Genomic DNA, 19,951 nt, shown 5'->3' on the forward strand with positions numbered 1-19,951 from the left:
ACCTTTCTTTTTTTTTTTTTTCTCTTGAGCTGCAGCTGCTGACAGCAGGCACAGCGAGCTATAATTTGGCCACATTTGGCTCATGTAAATTGTGATAAACAGTGAGCCCATAATATTTATTTTAGGGATTCATTCAGTGAAGGTAAGCGTTCTTGACTTGTGTATACATGCTGGTCAATGGGACGCTGCAGATGTACCAGAGCAGCTCTTAATTTCATGCCACACAATTAATACAGCTGCCTGATGCTCTGCTCTCCACAGGTGGAGAGGCGTCGGAGCGCTTTGAAGGAGCGTGTAGCTAATAGCCCATATATAATTCAGAAGAAGAAATCTTCAATGGGAGACCCCCGGGGGATAAATGGACAGTCTGTAAGTAAACAAAATGTCAGTCCTAAGGAAAGAGTTATTACTTTTAAAATAATACTGACTATTTTTGTTGTAACCTGAGTGTGTGGAAATTTCTCAAAAGCTCCTTACTAATTTTAATGATTTTGAGCATTATGAATTACGTAGTAGGCTGTTTTGTCAGCCTAACCCAATTTATATTTTTTCTTAGAGGTATCAGTTATCAAAAATGGAGGTATAGACAAAAAGCCAACCCTTAGCATTGTGCAATTATACCAACATGCATAACATAATTTTAAAGCTTATATTTTTCTTTGCCTCAGGAAAAACTTCCGTATGTCTCACACAACTTGAAATCAGTGTCTACGTTTTGATCTGTTTTATATGGATTTGTTTTATTAAGATATACACGTGTTATGTGTGTGTATATTTAAAATGTGTGTTTAGAGTTTGCGCTCTTGAATGGGCCTTAAACTAAGAAACTATAAGTCATATTTTATTCGTTTATTTGATAAAAAAAAGGGCAGAAATTTTCCTTCGGTTCATGTCAGGAAGAAAAGAAAGTTCCTTTGGTTCATAAATGACTATTTCCAATTAGAGGTAATCTTGAAAATAACTTCTGAATTATTTAGAATTTGAATAATTCAATGAATTTTAATTTTTAAAAAGCATTTTTTAGTGAGTTAAAATTGTGTCCTTGAAAAATGTCCATAGGGCTACTTGAGGCGGCTTAGGTGACTTTGCATTTTAGATTCTCTGGTCAGATCTGATGCTGTCAGACTCTTGGTTTCCTAGCTGGGCTTTGTTCACAATAGAATTATCACAAACCCAAAGTGTGATCTTTAGTAATGCTGTTGCGGTTCCCGTAAATGTGTGTTTTACAAGACCTATTGGTATTATGCAATAAGCAGTAAGGGCTAATGGATGAGGATTTTAATAACAAAGAGACAAGTGCAATCATGGTAGTTTTACACTCCTACAGTGCAATTACAGAGAGGATTTTATGGATCTCCTAAGTCATCTTGTGAGTTAATTCACATAGAGTACTTGGCGATGGCTTTGTATGGTGTAGCTTTTACCCTAAACAGGAAGAGCAGCCTTAACCCATTGAGTTAGTTTGTGTAAACTCCTATTAAGTATCTGTGATATCTGATTTTATCATATTAAAATGTTTTTGCACTGTATACCAAATAAATTAAAAATAAGCTTTAAGGACTTAGTACTTATTGCCATTTTCTATGTAACGTTGTTCCTGGGGTAGGAGTCAAGTGGATTTAATGGTGTGTGTGCAAAGAATTGTTGCCAATAATACTTCTTTTGATATTTTGTAAATTGCAAATTCAAATTTAAGGAGGAAAAAATTAACCGATATTTGAGACTAATAAAATAGGCAAAAAAGGTCGGATTAGGAGAATTTACTTTGGCCCTCATAACGAAATGACATGATTAGTGGACAGTTTAAGTGCAGTTTGTTCTTTTGGTTTTTTTCTTTTTTTTGTTACCTGAGAGTGAAGCAGTTTTGTTCTTGAAAGGTAGTCGGCTGTCCTAGAGGCACAAAACTAGGGTGGTTTATTTCTCAAGGGCAAACACTACTTGGCGTTGATTTGAGAAGCTGTTTCCTGACAATTTGGCTCCTGCCTGCTCAACCAGGAATAGCAGCTGCCTTTCCAGGGGCCCTGTGTGGAGGCCTTGGGTGGGTACCTCCTCGCTTCCTTCTACTTGGAATTCAGAGAAAGAGACTCAAGGTGGGAAGGGGGGCTGGAGTTGTAGCTCAGCACTACAGCGCTTGCCTGGGTTGATTGAGGGCCTGGATTCAATACCCAGTAACTCCTTCGATCCCTGCCCTAAATAAATTTGGAAAGAGGACCTAAAACTTAGCTGAAAAAAAATGTCAAGATTACTGAGGAGAAAAAAAAAAAAAAGATTGAACAGAGTCCTGCTACAAAGTGCTTACACTTCCAATCTTGATTGAATTTTCCCTTGCTCATCACATTCGTCTTTCAGAATGTTTCCTAAAAAAAGTCTTAACTGCATGAAGTAAACACAGAAGTATGTTACGCCCCCATGTACCTCTGTTAATGTATCGAGAGGCACAATTTTAGGGATTGAGTAGGGATTGAACCCAGGGGATTCAACCTCTGAGTTACTCTGAGTTATAATCTCATCCCTGTTTTATTTTTTAATTTTGAAACAGGGTCTCACTAAATTTCTGAGGTTGGATTTTAACTTGTGATCCTCCTATCTCAGCCTCCCAAGTACTGGAATTACAGGTGTATGCCTCCTGACCCTGCTGAGAGGCATGATTCTTAACTGTTCAGTTTTGATAAATGGCTATTTCCATGCAACCCAAACTGTTACAAAGAACACTCTGAAGTCCTTGTGTGTCCCTTCTCACTCCTTACTTCTCAAATGCCTGCCTTTCACCCTAGAGACTGTACTTTCTAATAGTTTTCACCTTTGATCAGTTTTGCATGTTATTCCAAAAGATCACGAATACTGGATCCTCACCCTATATCTTTTCTCATCTCTGACTTCTTTCATTTAGCATTCTGTCTGTGAGATTCATGAATGTTGTTGCAGGTATCAGGAGATATATATATTTTTAATTGGTGGGCAGTATCCCTTTGAATATATTCTTTTAAAAAATCAAATCTATTCTAAGTACTTTCCTGGGATCTTCAAGTTTTGTATCTGTAAGAAAGGGACAGTAAAATTTAAATAAGCTGAATAACGTCCTTTTTATCTTGATTGCTTTATAACTTTTCCTTTTGTCCACTCTGTAGCCCTTTTTTTATACCTGCTAATGACCTGTTCTGAACTGTCCCACTTCTAGTAAGACATAATTCTTGCTTTTTAAGACTGACTTTTAGTAAGAGGATCTTTGGTCTTCCCCACAGAAGGATGATACTGTTTTTTTTTTTTTTTTTCTAAGAGAGATTCTTGAAGAAGGGCATGATGGTGTCCATCTATAATCTTAGTACTTGGGAGGCTGAGACAGGAGGATCATAGGTTCAAGGGCAGCCTAAGCAACTTAATGAGACCCTCTGCAATTTAGGAGACCCTGTTTCAAAATAGAAAAAAATCCCACAAAATAAAAAGGGCTAGGGGTGTGTTTTGGATGTGGAATGCCCCTGGATTCAATCTCCAGTATAAATGAATAAATAAATAATACACATACATACATACATACATACATACATACATACATGGCTTGGGTATAGCTCAGAGATAGAATGTGCTTGCTTTCAATCCTCAATATAAAAAAGAAAAGAGAAAAAGAAATCTTTTTGAAAGGTCTTGCACACAATAGTTTACAGAAGATCTTTGGAACACTCAGCAAGTACAGTTATCCCATAGTATTACGTATCTGCATGGCCTGTTCTGATTCTTTCTCAACTCTGGTTAGGCTCTTCTCTGTTCTGTAGGTGGAGCTGCACTGAGCCGGGGGAGGAGGCTGCGATGCCCCCACATGTCATGTCTAGTCAGGGGGCCATCGAGAGCACCGCCATTGTTCCTTCAGCCCTGTGGCATGGTAAGCCCTGGGGTCTCTCTGTGGGAGAGGCTAAGAGGAGCTTCCCCATCCTTTCAGCGGGTCTGAGGGTGGCAGTGTGCGGAAACCCTTAAACAAGGATGCATTCATTCTTCTTGGTGCCCCCACAGTGCACTGTGAGAGTGGAAGCTGACATTTTTGGGTGGCTCATGACATTTAAAGGAAGAAAAACAGCTCATTATGTGGACATTGAGAAGCATGTTACTCTTTCCACTAGCAAAGCTGTGGAAATGTTTCTATCATGTGATGAAGGACTGGGACAAGAGGCAAAAGAGCTTCTCATTTTTGTCCTACTTAGACACAGCACAGGACCAAAATTTTAATCAGAAATTCTATCCTTTTTCTGGAACATTCTGCCCATGTCTCTCTCACATCTAGGAAGAGGAAGCAACTTGTGACTTTCTAAGTTCTATCTATTCATCTCCTGGCCTCATAAGGACGTAATGGAGAGAAAGAGGCTAGTGGGGCTTTGTGACATTCCTGTCATAATTCATAACTCTGAGGAGTTATTATTCCCCTCTCAGGGAGTTCCTGTCTGGAAGGGCACAGCTCTACTTCTCAGCAGCATCGAGGCAGCAGATCCCCCGAACCCTCAGGGCTGGCTCCACTCCCCCAAACACCCCAGAAATACACACAGCAAAGAGCCGGCAATGCCTGTATCTTTAAATTTCTTTCATTCAAGAGAATTCCTAGAAAAAAAAATTGTGTTAAGATTTGAAAATATTTACAAACTCTTTGGAAAAAAAGAACTAAAAAAAAAAAGATTATATTTTATTTCCTTATGAAACTATGAGGCCTGCAGTTACCTGACCAGTGAATTACCTAAACCCTGTTTCTGAATTAACTAGACAGCCTGGTGTCTTGAAACCAGCATTTTAGATTTGGAGGCAAAAGACCTGGTTTCACCTTTTACTAGTTGTATGACCTGGGGCTGGTTTCTAATAATTAGTCTCAACAGCTTTAAGACAGAGATGATTTTTGGGGGTCTAATCTCTGCATCCCCCTTTCTGTTAGATTGGAAGAGGTAAGTAGGAAGTTGAGAGACTGATGGATGCCAGGGAATCAGGTCCCTGATCAGCCCCAGTACCCCCCCCCATCATCATCATCATTCAAATTAAAGATCAAAATTGTGCAAAACTCATTGGTTCCTCCAAACCTAATTCTGACCAGTCATAAAAGAACAGATAGATAAGCTCAGGAAAGTTTAAAAGCTCGTTCCAAGGAGTCTCTATTTCCAGAAACTACCTGTTCTTTTTTTTGGGGGGGGGAGGTGTTGCTGCTTTGTCTTCTATCTTAACCTGACTTAAACATTCATATTTCTATAAAAAATAAGTAAAATTATAATTTTGTAATTTAAATGGGATCATGTATTTCAAAGTCCTCCTCTTCCTCTTCCTCATTCTCTTCCTCTTCCTTCTATTTTCTGTGGTACTGGGATTGAACTCAGGGGAAATTTATTTTATTTTTTATTTGGAAATAAGATCTCACTGAGTTGCTTCTCATTAAGTTGTTAGGTCTTATCTAAAACTGAGATCCTTCTTGTCTCAGTCTCCCAGGTTTACATGGTGCATGGGATTATAGCCATGCACCACACTATACCTGACTTTAAAAGTTCTTTAAAAAGCTAAAAAATGTAATATAACTCTAATGTATTTTTTAATTAAAAACCTCTCTAGAGCTGTGTGTGGTGGTGCACGCTTGTAATCCCAGCATTTGGGAGGCTGAGACTGGAGGATCGCGGTTCACAGACACCCTCAGCTACTAAGTGAAGCCCTCTGCAACTCAGTGAGACCTGGTTTCAAAATGAAGAATAAAAAAATTAGGGCTGAGAGCCAGGCGTGGTGGCGCACGCTTGTAATCCCGCACTTGGGAGGCTGAGACAGGAGGATCACACAGGTTCGAAGCCAGCCTCAGCTACTTAGTGAGGCTCTCAGTAACTTAGTGAGACCCTGTTTCCAAAAATAGGTCTGGGAGTATAGCCCAGAGGTAGAAAGCCTCTGGGTTCCACCCCTAGTACCAAAAAAAAAAAAAAAAAAATTAAGGCAGAGGGTGTAGTTTGGAGGTCAAATGCCCCTGGGTTTCACCTCCAGACCCGCAAAAAAAAAAAAAAAAAAAAAATCTATAAAAATGTAGTCATATAAAATAGACCACCTTAAAGTCTACAATAAAATTTTAAAATGCAGCCATCCTACTTGCACCAGATATTACAAACACTAATACTACATATACCTTATTATGCATGATGTTGCAGGTGGGTGCGGGGATTGTACCTGGTCTCTTGAGACAGTAAAAGGAACATTTGTTGTAAATGGCAGATAGTTAACTTACTTTTATCTTAAAAATTTTAGATGACAACATTCAAAAATTTTTTGATATAATGATACTTCAGGGCTTTATTTTATTTTTAAAACTCAGCCTCTTGAATCTTCCTTAAATTTGAAATGCTAACAACAGTGCTTGCCGAAATTCTGGGTTTCTTGAGAAAATTATTAGATAAAATGTATACATGCCTTATGCCTACACATAAAGATCCCAGGAATAAAGGGCAACTTTTAGCCAAAAATAAAAAATTCAATAATTATACTAATCAAAAGAAATACACTTGAGTAGAAGTCATTGAAAGCAGTTATAGAAATGCAACCCATATTGTAAGTCAGTCAAACTAAGAAATTATAACTCAAATTGGGGTTTTATTTATTCATGTTCACCACAAATGATAGATTTTACATAAGCAAAATGTTGGGGTAACACATTTAAAATAAATCCAGTAATTTATTTTCCATTTCATTTTTTAAGCAGGCTATTATTGGATGCCTACTTTGTTAGTCAGCTTTTTGTTTGTTACTATGACAACATACCTGAGAAAAGCATCGTAAAGGAGAAAAGGTTTACTTTGGCTAATAGTGTCAGAGGTATTTACCCATGGCCAGCTGGTTCTATTGCTTTAGGCCTGAGGTAAGACAGTGTGACATGGGAGAGGGGTGTGGCAGAGAAAAGCTGTTCACTTTATGGCATCATGGAAACAGAGTGAGGAAGGGGCCAGAAACAAGATATAGTACCCAACGGCACACCCCCAAGGACCCACTCACCCAAGGACCCACTCCCTTCAAATAGTTCCACTTCCTGTTTTCTGTAGCCTCCCAATAGTCTATTCAGCTACAGTCAGAGCCCTTCATGATCCAATCACCTCCCCAAGTCCCCACCTCTGAACACTGCTACACTGGCGACCAAGCCTTTAACATAGCTGTTATCTGGGGGACACTACATCCCCAATCCATGACACCTGCATAGGTGGTTTGGGGCTACTGTAACAAAGGACCACCAAGTAAGTGGGTGGCTTTAAACAACAGATATTTGTTATCTCATAGCTCTGAATGCTAGGAATTAAAAGATCAAGACATGGACAAGGCCATGTTCCCTTTAAAACCTGGAGGGAATTCTGCCTTGCCCCTTTCTATTTCCTGATGTTTTGCTGGCATTCCTTAGCATTTCCTTGTGTATTTTCATCTTTGCTTATGTTGTCACATGGACACATTGTGGCCCCTTTTATGTCTGTGTCCCTCTTCTTATTAAGGACCCCAGTCATATTAGATTAGGGCTCATCCTTGTGATCTCATCTTTATTACATCCACCAAGACCTTGTCTCCAAATAAGTCATATTCAAAGATCCTAGGGATTTGGACTTCAAGTCTTAAGAGGACAAAAAATAGCATGTAGAGAAACCTCAGTTTTATTTTTATTTCTCTCTGCACATTTTCTTCCATCTCCTCTTCATGGATAGACTGTCTCTATCGACTCTCCTTGGACAGTGCTGGCTGACAGGCTTGAACATTACAGGGCCATCTACATGTAAAAAGAAAGTCTCTGGTTTTACATGGGTCATGATTCTGCAGTTGATGGAGCAGGAACTGCAGCAAACACATAACAGTTCCCAGGGAAGCTGCTAGGAAAACCATCCAATAGACACCTACAGTCTACTTTGGAGAAGCATCCAGGTTGATTAGTGACTACAGTTCTAGGTCCACCTCTTTGCCTTACAGGTGGGGAAGTTTAGCCTTCAATGCATCATTATTTACCTTCTAATCATCTTGGTAAAATGTCTAATAATGAAATACTACTTATTTTCTAGTTTTTAAGGTCTATTTTATGATCATTCGTTATAAGCTGCATCTTTACCAGTTTCTCTACTCTCCCTTTACCCATCCGACAACAGCAATGGTTTGCATTTGTAGCACTAGACAGTGGGCCCTACAGCTGGGGTAGTCTGATTGGCTGTGTTGGGTGATAGCAAACAGATCATAACTTGAACATGGAGATGCAGTAGGGTGTGGTGAACATAACCCTGACTTGAAGTCTGATTAATTGGTTTTGAGTCAGTTTACAAACTACGGATCTTGGCAATAAATAGCTTTAAGAAGTATATTTTAGCCAAGTATGATGATGGCACATGCCTGTACCCCTAATACTTGGGAGGCTGAGATAGGAGTATCAAAGGTTGAAGGTAATCTCAGTACCTTAGAGAGGCCCTCTGCAACTTAGGGAAAACTTGTTCCCAAATAAAAGATATAATAGGGTTGGGGTTGTGACCCAGAGGTAGAACCCAATCCCAGATTCCATTCCCAGTACCACACCACATATATATGTATATGGTAAGTGTATGTGTATGTGTATGTATGTATGTGTGTGTGTATATACACAAACATATATATATATACACACATATATATTAATTTATAAACCTCAAATTTGTTTTTATAGCAATAATAATATCTATGCTTCTGGGTAGCTGTGATGAAGAAATAAGATAGCATGTGTCAAAGCACTTTGTAAACGGTAATACAGTCTATCCAGCCACTAGTGCCAAGACCCAGGGCATCTTTTAGAAAAGGGCAGACGTGCCGGGCGTGGTGGCGCATGCTTGTAATCCCCGCGCTTGGGAGGCAGAGACAGGAGGATCGCGCAGGTTCGAAGCCAGCCGCGCGCGCTGGCTTAGGAGACCCTGTTTCCAAATAAAAAAGTATAAAAAATTGGTCTGGGAGTGTAGCCCAGAGGTAGAAGGGCTTCCAGGAACCCCAGTACCACCAAAAAAAAAAAAAAGAAAGAAAGAAAAGGGCAGACGTTTTGAGACAAGCCTTCTTCCATCATTGTCCTGTTCTTAGGCAAGTCTTTCACCCCCCACCCCCAAGCCTCAGTTTTTCCTCATTGGTAAAGTGGGGATAAAAGTACATTTCTTTCATGTCTGCATGATTAAAAATGACATGTGAAGCTCTAATTCAGTGAATCAGAGCACAGATTCTAAAGCCAAACTCCTGGGGCTTATGTTTAATCCGCGACTCAGTAACTGCACCACCCTGGGCAGGTCTGCTTGCCTCCTCTAGCCCCCGCTCCATGTTCATCAATGGTCACAGGTTCTTGCGAAGACTGAAGGGGGCTCCATAGGTGAGAGCACTTAAAATGTGGCCAGACATGGAGTGAATGTTACTGTTACCCCAATGCTTCATTAATACCAATGTTATCCCAAACATGCAGGACACACCACAATTCTAAGGAAATGCTTAGAAAGCGCTAGTTGTTATTTCACTAAAATGCATTTGGTCTGGGAGGCAAGATACTGTCTCTTAACTTGGATGTAGTGGACCCACATTCACAGGGATGGGCTGAGGTTATGACTTGAGAGGTCAGACCATACTGGAAGGAATGAGGCAAAAGTTTTCATTTGAGCAGTGAGGCTGGTTGGGCTCATTAAAAGAGCCCAGCTTGGAATGTGATCTGAGAGTTGGAAGAGACTGGCTATCAGAGTTCAAGTTGGGCACCAGGTTGTGTTAGCAGGCGGGTATTTTAAGTAAAAAATAAAACCTAGACAGGAAAATTACTGCAGAGCCAGGACAGGGACATGTTTATATTTCCAGGGCCAAGCCCAATGTCAAGCCCTCCACAGGCACTCAGTAAACGTTTGTTTATCCGAGCCGGCCAACATCTTGTGTTCTGGTGTAGCTCACTTGGTCCACATGCACCGAGCAAATGGAGTGTGACAAGGATGGAAATTGCTCGTGGCTGATGCTGGGGAAAAAAGCATGGAGAGGCTCTGACCACCGAGTCTCACTGCCCCTTGCCTGCCTCTGATCCCGCACTCTCACTGTGCAGGGGCCTGAGAACTCCAGGAACTGTGAACTGGTGTAAATGAGCAGTCAGTTATGACTGCATGGAGATCTCTCTTTATGAATACAAGGCACAGACTTTGGGACATTTTTTGTGTGTGTGTGAAGGAAAGGTAGAGAGTGCAGTTTAAATTCTTAAGGGGAAAAAAAAAACACCTTCTTGGTTCACAAAGTTGTTGAGAATGATGCAAATCATAATATGAGCTGCAAGGCCACTTTTATATACCAATACTGTAATTTTTTTTCTGTGAAGGATCAGATAGGAAATACGGTTGGCTTTGTGGGCCGGAAGATATTGATCACATGAATCAGACTCTGCAGTTATATGTAACATGAAAGTTGCCATAGAACAACTACAGAAGAGAGAGTCCCAGCTGAGTGAGTGAGTGCAGATAGAACCAGGAGCAGTGCGTTGTCCTCCTGTTGGCAGTCAGATGAGTTGGGTCTACATCTGCACTCTCTCCCTTCCATGAATCTGGATTTTCTTCTCATTGGACTAGACTTGTCACCTTGGACGTGTCTTGTCTCTCTGGGCCTCATTTTTCTCATTTGCAAAATGGAGATTTTGAGAGGAGAGCTCCGCTAATTCTAACTCAGCACAGTTCTTTTGATACTCATATTTTATTGAATAATTAAAATTCAGAAAGGTTTTTCATCACAAAATAAAGATGTGGTGTCATCAAAGGATGAGCAGGAGGATCCATCATGAGGTGGGCGTATGTTTACACTTAGGTGCTCAGTGTGAAGATATCCATTTGCACAGATCAGGGGTGCTTGGGAAACTGGTGTGATAGATCTCTAAGGCTCTAAATTTGGCTGGTCTTTTCTTTCTTTTCTTCAAACTTCTTAATCCCTCAGTTAACAAATCTTACAATTGGTGGAGTTTTAGTGTATCTTTATATTGGCACCAGCATGGTGATGGGGATTTTTTGATCCCTGCATTTTTTTGTACATTTATAATTTACTTATTTGTAATATAATATACAATGTTACTCTGATTACAAAATCTTTGGTGTCTTTCCAAAAGAACTAAAGTCAGAATACCATAGTGATACATAAATATCCATGCTTATAACAGCACAATTCACAATAGTCAAATTATGGAATCAAACTTGGTGTCCATCAACAGATGAATGGACAAAGAAAATGTGGTGTATGCACACAGAATTTTATTTGGCCATAATGAAGAACAAAAGTATGTCATTTGCAGGAAAATGAATGGAGCTAGACAATATTATGCTAAGTGAGATCAGCCAGTCTCAGAAATTCAAAGTTTGTCTGTTTTCTCTAATATAGTAAAGCTAGAGAGAAACATAACAACAACAACAACAACAACAACAACAACAACAACAACAACAAAAACTTCAAATAATTGAGGAGAGTGACAGGTAGTATAGTGGAGGGGTCTGAAGGGGGGAGGTAAGGGAGAGGAGCAGGAAATTTGATGAAAGAAAGAGTTCAAATAATGCTATAGCTATATCCATACATGGAGGTATTGTACCGATTTCATTTACTTGTACAGGGAGGGGAAGGAAGCAGGGTGGGAACTGGAGAGAATCATACAAAGTGCTGTGTACATGTATGTTTGCATTACATTGAACCTTACTACAGTGTATATTTTGTAATGAACCAATTAAAAAAATAAATAAATAAATTTAAAGATGCCTAGAACATCTACAAAGAAGCATTTGTACATTTTGGTATACTACTTCCAGAAAGTGTTTATGATCATTAGATCATTATAAAATGTGATCACAAATTGTTTAGTACTGTTCCCTTTAAGAGACGTAGCCTCTTGATGGAGCCCTTTAGATGGACTCCCTGGCTCCCCTCACCTTGGGTGTTGTCTGGACTTGGTGCCTCAACTTCTCATAGGAAGGAAGAGCAGAAGCGGTGGTGGACCACTGTGGCTCTTAGGTCACAAATGCCACTGTGGTTTCTCCTCTTTCTCTTAGGTGGCTTCCTCTGGGAGAAACTGCTGCCATGTTGCAAATACACACATCTTCATAACACACATCTGCTCAGTGCAGCAGGCAGCACAGTGGCTAGGACCTGAAGCCTTCTGCAACAACCACAGGAGTGAGCCACCTCGCGTTTATATCCTCCCTGTCAAGACTTCTGATAATTGCAGCCCTGGCCCACAGCCTGGAGATACTCTTATGGGAGGTTCTGAGTTAGTACCACTTAGCTAAAATTCTCGAGATTTCCGATCCTCAAAAATGGTGTAGGGTGACAAATGTGTATTATTTTATTTACTTTTTTTATGGTGCTAGAGATTGAACCCAGAGTCTTCTTCTCTAGCTCTGAGCTATATTTTCTGTCCCAATGTGTATTATTTTATTTTATTTATTTATTTATTTATTTTTGCGGGTCTGGGGATGGAACTCAGGGGCATTTTACCTCCGAGCTACACCCCCTGCCCTGTTTTTTATTCTTTATTTTGAAACCGGGTCTCACTGAGTTGCAGAGGGCCTCACTAAGTAGCTGAGGCTGTCCGCGAACCGTGATCCTCCAGGTTTCAGCCTCCCGAATGCTGGGATTACAAGCGTGAGCCACCACGCCCGGCTTCCAATGTGTATTATTTTAAATTGCTAACCTTGGGGATAATTTGATATATAGCTGTAGATCATCAATACAGTAATTCCATCAATCTATATTTTACAAATAAGTAAAATAAAACTGGGCATGGTGGCACACACTTATAATCCCAGCATTTGGGAGGCTGAGACAAGAGGATTCAGGTTCACAGCCAGCCTCAACTACTTAGTGAGGCCCTTTGCAACTCAGTGAGACCCTGTTTCAAAATAAAGAATAATAAAAAATAATTAAAAAAAACAGGGCTGGGGTGTAGCTCAGAGGTAGAAAATCTCCTGGGTTTTATCCCCAATACCACATACACACAAAAAAAGAAAGTAAGATGGTATTTTTTTTTTTTTTTTTCTTTTTGAGACTGGATCTCACTATGTTGCTGAGACTGGCCTCCAATTTGTGATCTCCCTGCCTTAGACTTCCAAGTAGCTGGGATTACAGGTGTGCACCACTGCTTTCCATTTATATTTGTGAATAGAAGTGGGGCTTGATAATATGTACATATAACTAACTATACAAATATAATCACTATAACCCTTCTTTCTTTTGCAGTTCATGCAGAATCAGTCACTGGTGTTTTCTCTTTTTTGTGGACTGGGCACATGCAGAGGACAATTTATTTATTTGTATCTGCCCCTCCCAAACAGAACCTTTCTTCTTCACCCAGTAACTGCTTTAAACTGATCATTAACATAAATTTCATTTTATCTGGTATTGTCCACCCTAATTTAAAAGTCTGTTTGCCTTCTAGATCCCGAGCTATTTTGAGGACAGAGAGGGATGAAAGAAACAGCCCCCTCCTCCTGCTGCGTAGGCTCTTTGTTTTGCACACTGTCAATGCGCAAAACGTTTTGGTTGAATGAATGGGTGAATAAATACAACTGCCAGGAACTGAGGTTTTGTAAACAAAGAGAAATCTTTACCAGTGCTAGTTTGGAGCCTTTCACTCCAGGTAGCTGCAGGGGACCATGCACCTTTGGAAACAGCCCAGAAACAAGCCCAGAGCTTTCCTTTCTCCACCGGGTTTCGCAAAAGCAGAGCTATGCTAGACACAGCACAGTTATGAAACCTTATTAGCAGGCATTCCATTAATCGAGGATTTCTCATACTTTGAGCAGAAGATTAGGTTAATTTTGCATATTTTTATAAAAATAGGACTATAAAATAAACTAAATATAGATTAGTCTATGTACATGAATTTATGAAACTAAGTGGGCAAAAAAGTTAACAGTCACAAACCAGATATTCAGTTGTTTTTCTACAATTAAAATCACATTCACTGAAGAAATTTTTCCAAGGTGCTCTTCTAGATTAAATTAGATCAATTAATGATTATAGTTCAAAAGAATTCTTTAAACTTCCTTGAGGTCTCTAAAATTCAAACTTAACATAAATTAGATTAATATTCGTATTTTTTAAAACAAATTTAATTCATATATCTCTAGGAATGTGTACTCCCATCTTCTATTAGTAGAGTAATAACTGAGCTTGTATTCTTAGCCATTTTGAATCAGTAAATTACCTGAGGGAATTGAAGGGACCAAGATAGAATCAGCAGGCAGCTGAAGGTATGTGTTGAAGTCTTGATTCCATTGGTGCCCATATGTGTGCAAATATTTGATCAGCTCTGAGCTAATGTCATTACCTTTAAAATGGGGATGACACCATCATCCTTTGGTACCCACAGAGGGTTGGTTCCAGGAGCTCTCAGTAAATCCTGGGATACTTTAGTCTCTTTTTTCAAACAGGGTAGTATTTGCATAGACCTAGGCACACCTTCCCTTTTGTTTTAACTCATCTCTAGGAGACAGATGTGGTAGTGTGTGCTGTAGTCCCAGCTACTTGGCAGGCTAAGGTGGGAGGATCACTTGAGCCCAGGAGTTACCCAGAAGTTTGAGACCAACCAGGGCAGCATTTTGAGGCTCTGTCTCAAAAAAAAAATATCTAGAATACTCATAATATATAAGACAATGTCAGTGTTGTGTAAATATATTTAAGGAATAAAGACAAGAAAAGAAAAGTCTATGCCCTTTAGTACAGATGCAGTTTGAACAAAACTAAACCAAAGTTTGATTTAATTAATGGATATGAAGCTAGTGGTGTTTTAGTTAATAGGATTAAAGGAATGTCTTTATTAAGCAATACAGAAATATATAGACAAATATGTGCTTATCAAGATTATAGCTAAAAATAATGAATGCATATCTTCCTCAAGATAGTATTAAAAATAAAACAAACAAATAAAACACATAAGGAAATTCCTTATATCCTCTTTTTATCTTTGATGGAAAAGAGAAAAATTTTTTTAAATTGTCAATTTAATTTAATTTTTTATTTTGAAATGTGGTATTTCTGCATTAGGCTGAACAAATGTTGCAATGAATGACTTCATTCACTAGTTATTGTTGTTCTTTAAATCAGGTATGAACTAAATTTCCATTTAGAAATCCCAAATTTTGTGGTAATTTACTTGATGCTTAGAATTCTCAAATTTTTACTCTGTAAAAAACTATGGGAGCTGGATGTGGTGGTGCACATCTGTAATCCCAGCACTTTGGAAGCTGAGACAGAAGAATCGCAGGTTCTCGGCCAGCCTTAACAACTTGTGAGGCCCTCTGAAACCTAGACCCTGTATTAAAATAAAGAATAAAATAGGAATAGTGGAACTGGGCGTGGTGGTGCACACTTGTAATCCCAGTACTTGGGAAGCTGAGACAGGAGGATCCTCTCAGAGGTAGAATGCTCCTGGGTTACATCTCCAGTACCAGAAAAAAAATCATTTGGCAAGGCATACAGTATGCTGATTTTTTGAAGGCAGAGGAATTAAACCTAAGGACTCATATATCTACTGAACTACCACTGAACTACACACACCTTTACCTCTTATTTAATCAGGCTGCATTTTTTAAAATTCATTTTAGGGATGGAAACCAAGGCATCCTACCTCTGAGTTACACCCCCAGCCTTATTTTTTATTCTTTATTTTGAAACAGGGTCTCACTGAGTTGGGAAGGGCCTCACTAAATAGCTGAGGCTGGCCGCGAACCATTATCCTCCTGTCTCAGCCTTCCGAATGCTGGGATTGCAAGTGTGCACCACCACACCCAGCTTGGAAATATTTTTAATAACAAAGTTTTATGCTTTGAGGATTCAAATATTAATTTTATACCAATCATATTTTATAGAATAAGATTCCTAATTTCCATTTACAAAAAAAGACTAGATATATATTTTTCTTTGCCTCGAGGGCTCACTTTCTTGGTTTTAGTAATTTTTCTGAGTTTATATGAAAAATTTTAAAAATACATTTATTTGGCCTCAGCTGGTAAACTTGGAGGGTTAATTTTTTTAAATGGTTCAAAAGTATTTTGCGTGTGGGTGTATGAAATTACGTACCTGAAAAATGTTTATAATTGGTTAGCTATGGCAGTTTTTAACCACTTGTGTTCTCAAAATAGTTAACTTAGTGGTCAAATGGAGCCCAGACAACTTAAAAATAATTTTATCTATGAAGCTGACTTTTATTAAAATTCATTTGCTAGAAAGTTTACATGAAATGTTAAAATTAGTTATTTGCCTAGATTTCAAAATATATGGGAAAAATATGACCATTATTTCCTATGGGCTAACAGAAGCATATTTATATTTAAACTTCATCAGTTGTATTACTTACTTTATATTCAAACTTTCAGCCAGACTGCCATCTTAAACAAAATAGTAGCCAACAAAATTTTCAAACAAACATGTGATTTATTTTTTGACATTGAATGAAGATTACAATTTCTTGACTATCATAATGACAACGAGAGAGAAATAAATGGGCTAGTTCTCACAGTGTGTGATGAAATTCTGCAGTGAACAAGTTACTTTGAGTCTTTTGCAAACTGCATGAACTTTTTTTTTTGGGGGGGACAAAGAAACATTAACGTTTTTGAAAGTTACGTTAACATTGGGTTGATCCTCTGCAATTGTAACCAAGGTCAGTGACTTTCACCTCTGTTGACAATAAGACTTAAAAAGATTTTGATAATAACTTTGGAAAGAAACCCAGATCTGAAATTCGTTTAGTATTATCACCCACCTTAAGAACTAAGAAAATATGACAAATATTAAAGACATGTGTGAAGTAAAAACTGTTTATAATCCTATAATAAAAAGTTTTAAGATGGCAAATATATTTTGCTAGGAAATAAAACATGTTACATAGTACCTTGATTGAGATATCAAGAATCCTTTAAAGTGTCTGCCCCCAAAGTTGTTCATATTGATGGTTAAATTCTCCATACATTACATGTATATTTTAAGTCATTAAAACAAGAAAGTCCTTAAACACTGAAAATTATTAGAAAAGATTAAATGAGCTGATTTTCTTGGGAGGCACTAATTTAATGTGTTTGGAAATGTTCGGTACTTATTACTACAAAGATAAATAACAAGTACTAGACATCGTAGACAGGGATTATTCAAAACACTTTCCGTATGCAGCCTTAACTCACTACTTGGTGATATGCTGTTGGAGTCTCTAGCATGGAGAGTGAGGTGGAGTTGGATTACCTCTAAAATACCATCCACTGCTGAAATTTAGTGAATCCACAATTTATAACCTAATGAAAGAGAGGAAGTGAGGCTATAAGGATCAAGGTGTTTTTCCACACTCACAGAGGCAAACTGCATAACGCTGTCTGCTGTCCCTTTGGGGTTAACATACTTTTAAAGAAAACTTGCTATATTTTTCCAGAAAGGTTCACACAAAGCACATACAGATTAGAAATACTTCTTGTTTTGTGTGGTACTGGGGATGGAACCCAGGGGCATTCTATCTCCAAGCTACACTCCTAGCCCTATTTTTAATTCTTTATTTTGAAACAGGGTCTCACTGAGTTGCAAAGGGCCTCACTAAGTAGCTGAGGCTGTTCTCAAACTGTGATCCTCCTGTCTTAGCCTCCCAAGGGCTGGGATTACAAGTATGCACCACCATGCCCGCTTAAATACTTCTGATATTTCTTGCCACCTTTCGAGCCTCAAACATTGTAAAGTTCTTTAATTCTGTTTATTATACAGTAAAATTACTAATTGGCCTGTGATTAAGCAAGATTGGCTTTAGCAGATCATAACAGTAATAATCCTGTTGCTTTTCTTTTCTCTTTCTCCTTCCTCAATTTTTTCTTTAACAGACACACAGTTCCAAATCTGATCTTAAAATATGAAATCTAGTTGATTACTTGGTGAACAAGTAATAAAAATGTTTGAAAATATTTGCAACTTTAATAGAAAATTATAGCAGGGTCTTGCTTTTGTGAAATATTTGGAAACTGTAGATGTTTGGTTTACAAAGCAATTCACCTAACTTATTTTTGCATTTGGGGAAAAATAAGTATGTCTAGATTTTGGTGGTTTAAAAAATGTCAAGAGACCATATTTTCTCATTTGAGGTTTTGCAGAAGCAAGGGGGTTCTAGCATGATTTCTCTAATTATCAGATGCTTTTTCATGCATTCTATTTTTGGAAATTTCTGTATGGAATCTACAGATGAACAAAATAAAGATGAATGTTTATTTTGCTTTGAATAGTGTTATATTTAATTCCAGTTGTTTCTTTACATATACATGAGTCACTTCCCATTCATATTTTAAATTTTTGCAAAAAATAGACTATTAGTATTTTCAATTAATTAAATTGTAATAAAACTCATGGATATCACAATCTGAACAGCTTTAACTTCATTTATTGAAAAGTAATTGTGATTGATATTGAGACAAATTTGAGATATGACTGAAAGCATTATATTATGCTGTTTTTATAGTTTTTTATTATTTGTAGATACTTATTATTTCTATTCACCTATTATTAGCTATATTGTATTCTGTTTGAAATAATGTTTGCTTAGTTTCGCTCAAAAACTTATTTTTCTAAAAGTATTTTTTTTGCATTCTTTTTTTTTTATTGGTGCACTGTATTCATACATCATAGTGGGATACAAACTTTTGTAGACATACATGCACACATCGCCCAGTCAGCCCCCACCCGATCCCCACCCCATTCCTTCCCCATCCCTCCTTCCCATGCTTGGCTTAATGGTTGACATCTAGTATTATAGCAGTTTATCCAAAATTAAAAATGATAATCTCACATAACAGTTTCATTTGTCTGATACCAAGCTTTTGATGACTTAAAGATAACATTTCAATATTTCTTTTTACTTTCTTTCTTACCAGAGAATATTTTTTTCTATTTTTTTAGGTGAAACTATCATATATTTATATATTTATTTTTCAGAAAAAAATATATCCTAATATGGTATATGGACTCTAGATACCCAAAACGATCTTGAAAAAGAACAAAACTAGAAGATATATATTTTCTGATTTCAAACCATATAAAGCTACAGTAATTGAAACAGTGTAGTACTATTCTAAAGGCACATATATAAACCATTGGAGTTAAATAAAAGCCTAGAGCTAAATTCTTCCCTATATTGTCAAGTTATTTTTGACAAGGTTTCCACGAACATTTGGTGGTGGAAATAATAATCTTTTAACTAAATATTGTTGAAAAATAATAATTACATGGAAAAGAATAAAATTGGACCCTTACCTAATCCCATATACAAGTATTAACTCAAAATAGATAAAAGACCTAAATATAAATCTTAAGACTATAAACTTTTAGGAGAAAATCTGGGTCATAAAACCTCACAACATTGAAATTGGCAGTGATTTCTTGGATATGATTTCAATGGCACAGGCAACAGAAGAGTATACAAACTCCCTAAAAAATAAAAAAAAATATTGTATATCCAAAGACAATGTAAACAGAGTTAAAAGTTACTAATTAGAATGGGATAAAATATTTCCAAATGCTATATCTGAAGGTATATTAATATTCCAACTAGAAATCCTAAAAATTAACAACAATAAAGGCAAACAATACCATTTAGAGATAGGTAAAAGACTAACATAAGTAATGAATCTCCACAGATAACCAATCTTAGTTGTCTGTTGGATGGAAACTCTTGTTTCTCTGGTTCTGGTGTGTGTTACCTATTTCTTCTTTGTAGTTAATCTCTTTGAGTATTTTCTCTAGCTCTGGTTTTGAAGACATAAATTCCTTCAGTTTCTGTTTGTCATGGAAGCTTCTTATTTCTCCATCTAATTTGATAGAAAGTTTTGCTGGATAGGAAATTTTTGGCTGGAAGTTGTTTTCTTTCAGAGTTTGGAATATGTTACTCCAAGCCCTTCTGGCTCTCATGACTTGGTTTGGGAAGTCTGGAGTGATTCTAATTGGTTTGCCTCTGAATGTCACTTGGCCC

The 19,951-nt window shown here is 37.7% G+C and overlaps 1 protein-coding gene across 3 annotated transcripts in view; it reads left to right on the forward strand.

Annotated features, from left to right (window-relative positions):
- Positions 1–336: 336 nt before the first annotated feature.
- Positions 337–19,951, forward strand: part of EYA1 (EYA transcriptional coactivator and phosphatase 1) — a gene marked incomplete at both ends in the record, with an annotated part of 350,889 nt that continues 331,274 nt past the window's right edge. For all 3 annotated transcript variants that reach the window (XM_080694448.1, XM_080694452.1, XM_080694453.1), the window contains one exon: positions 337–369. In XM_080694448.1, coding sequence (XP_080550574.1) covers positions 337–369 — 33 coding nt within the window. The remainder of the gene's footprint in view (positions 370–19,951) is intronic.

The sequence above is a fragment of the Muscardinus avellanarius genome, assembly GCF_963383645.1.
Source record: "Muscardinus avellanarius genome assembly, chromosome: 4".
Classification (NCBI taxonomy): Eukaryota; Metazoa; Chordata; class Mammalia; order Rodentia; family Gliridae; genus Muscardinus; species Muscardinus avellanarius.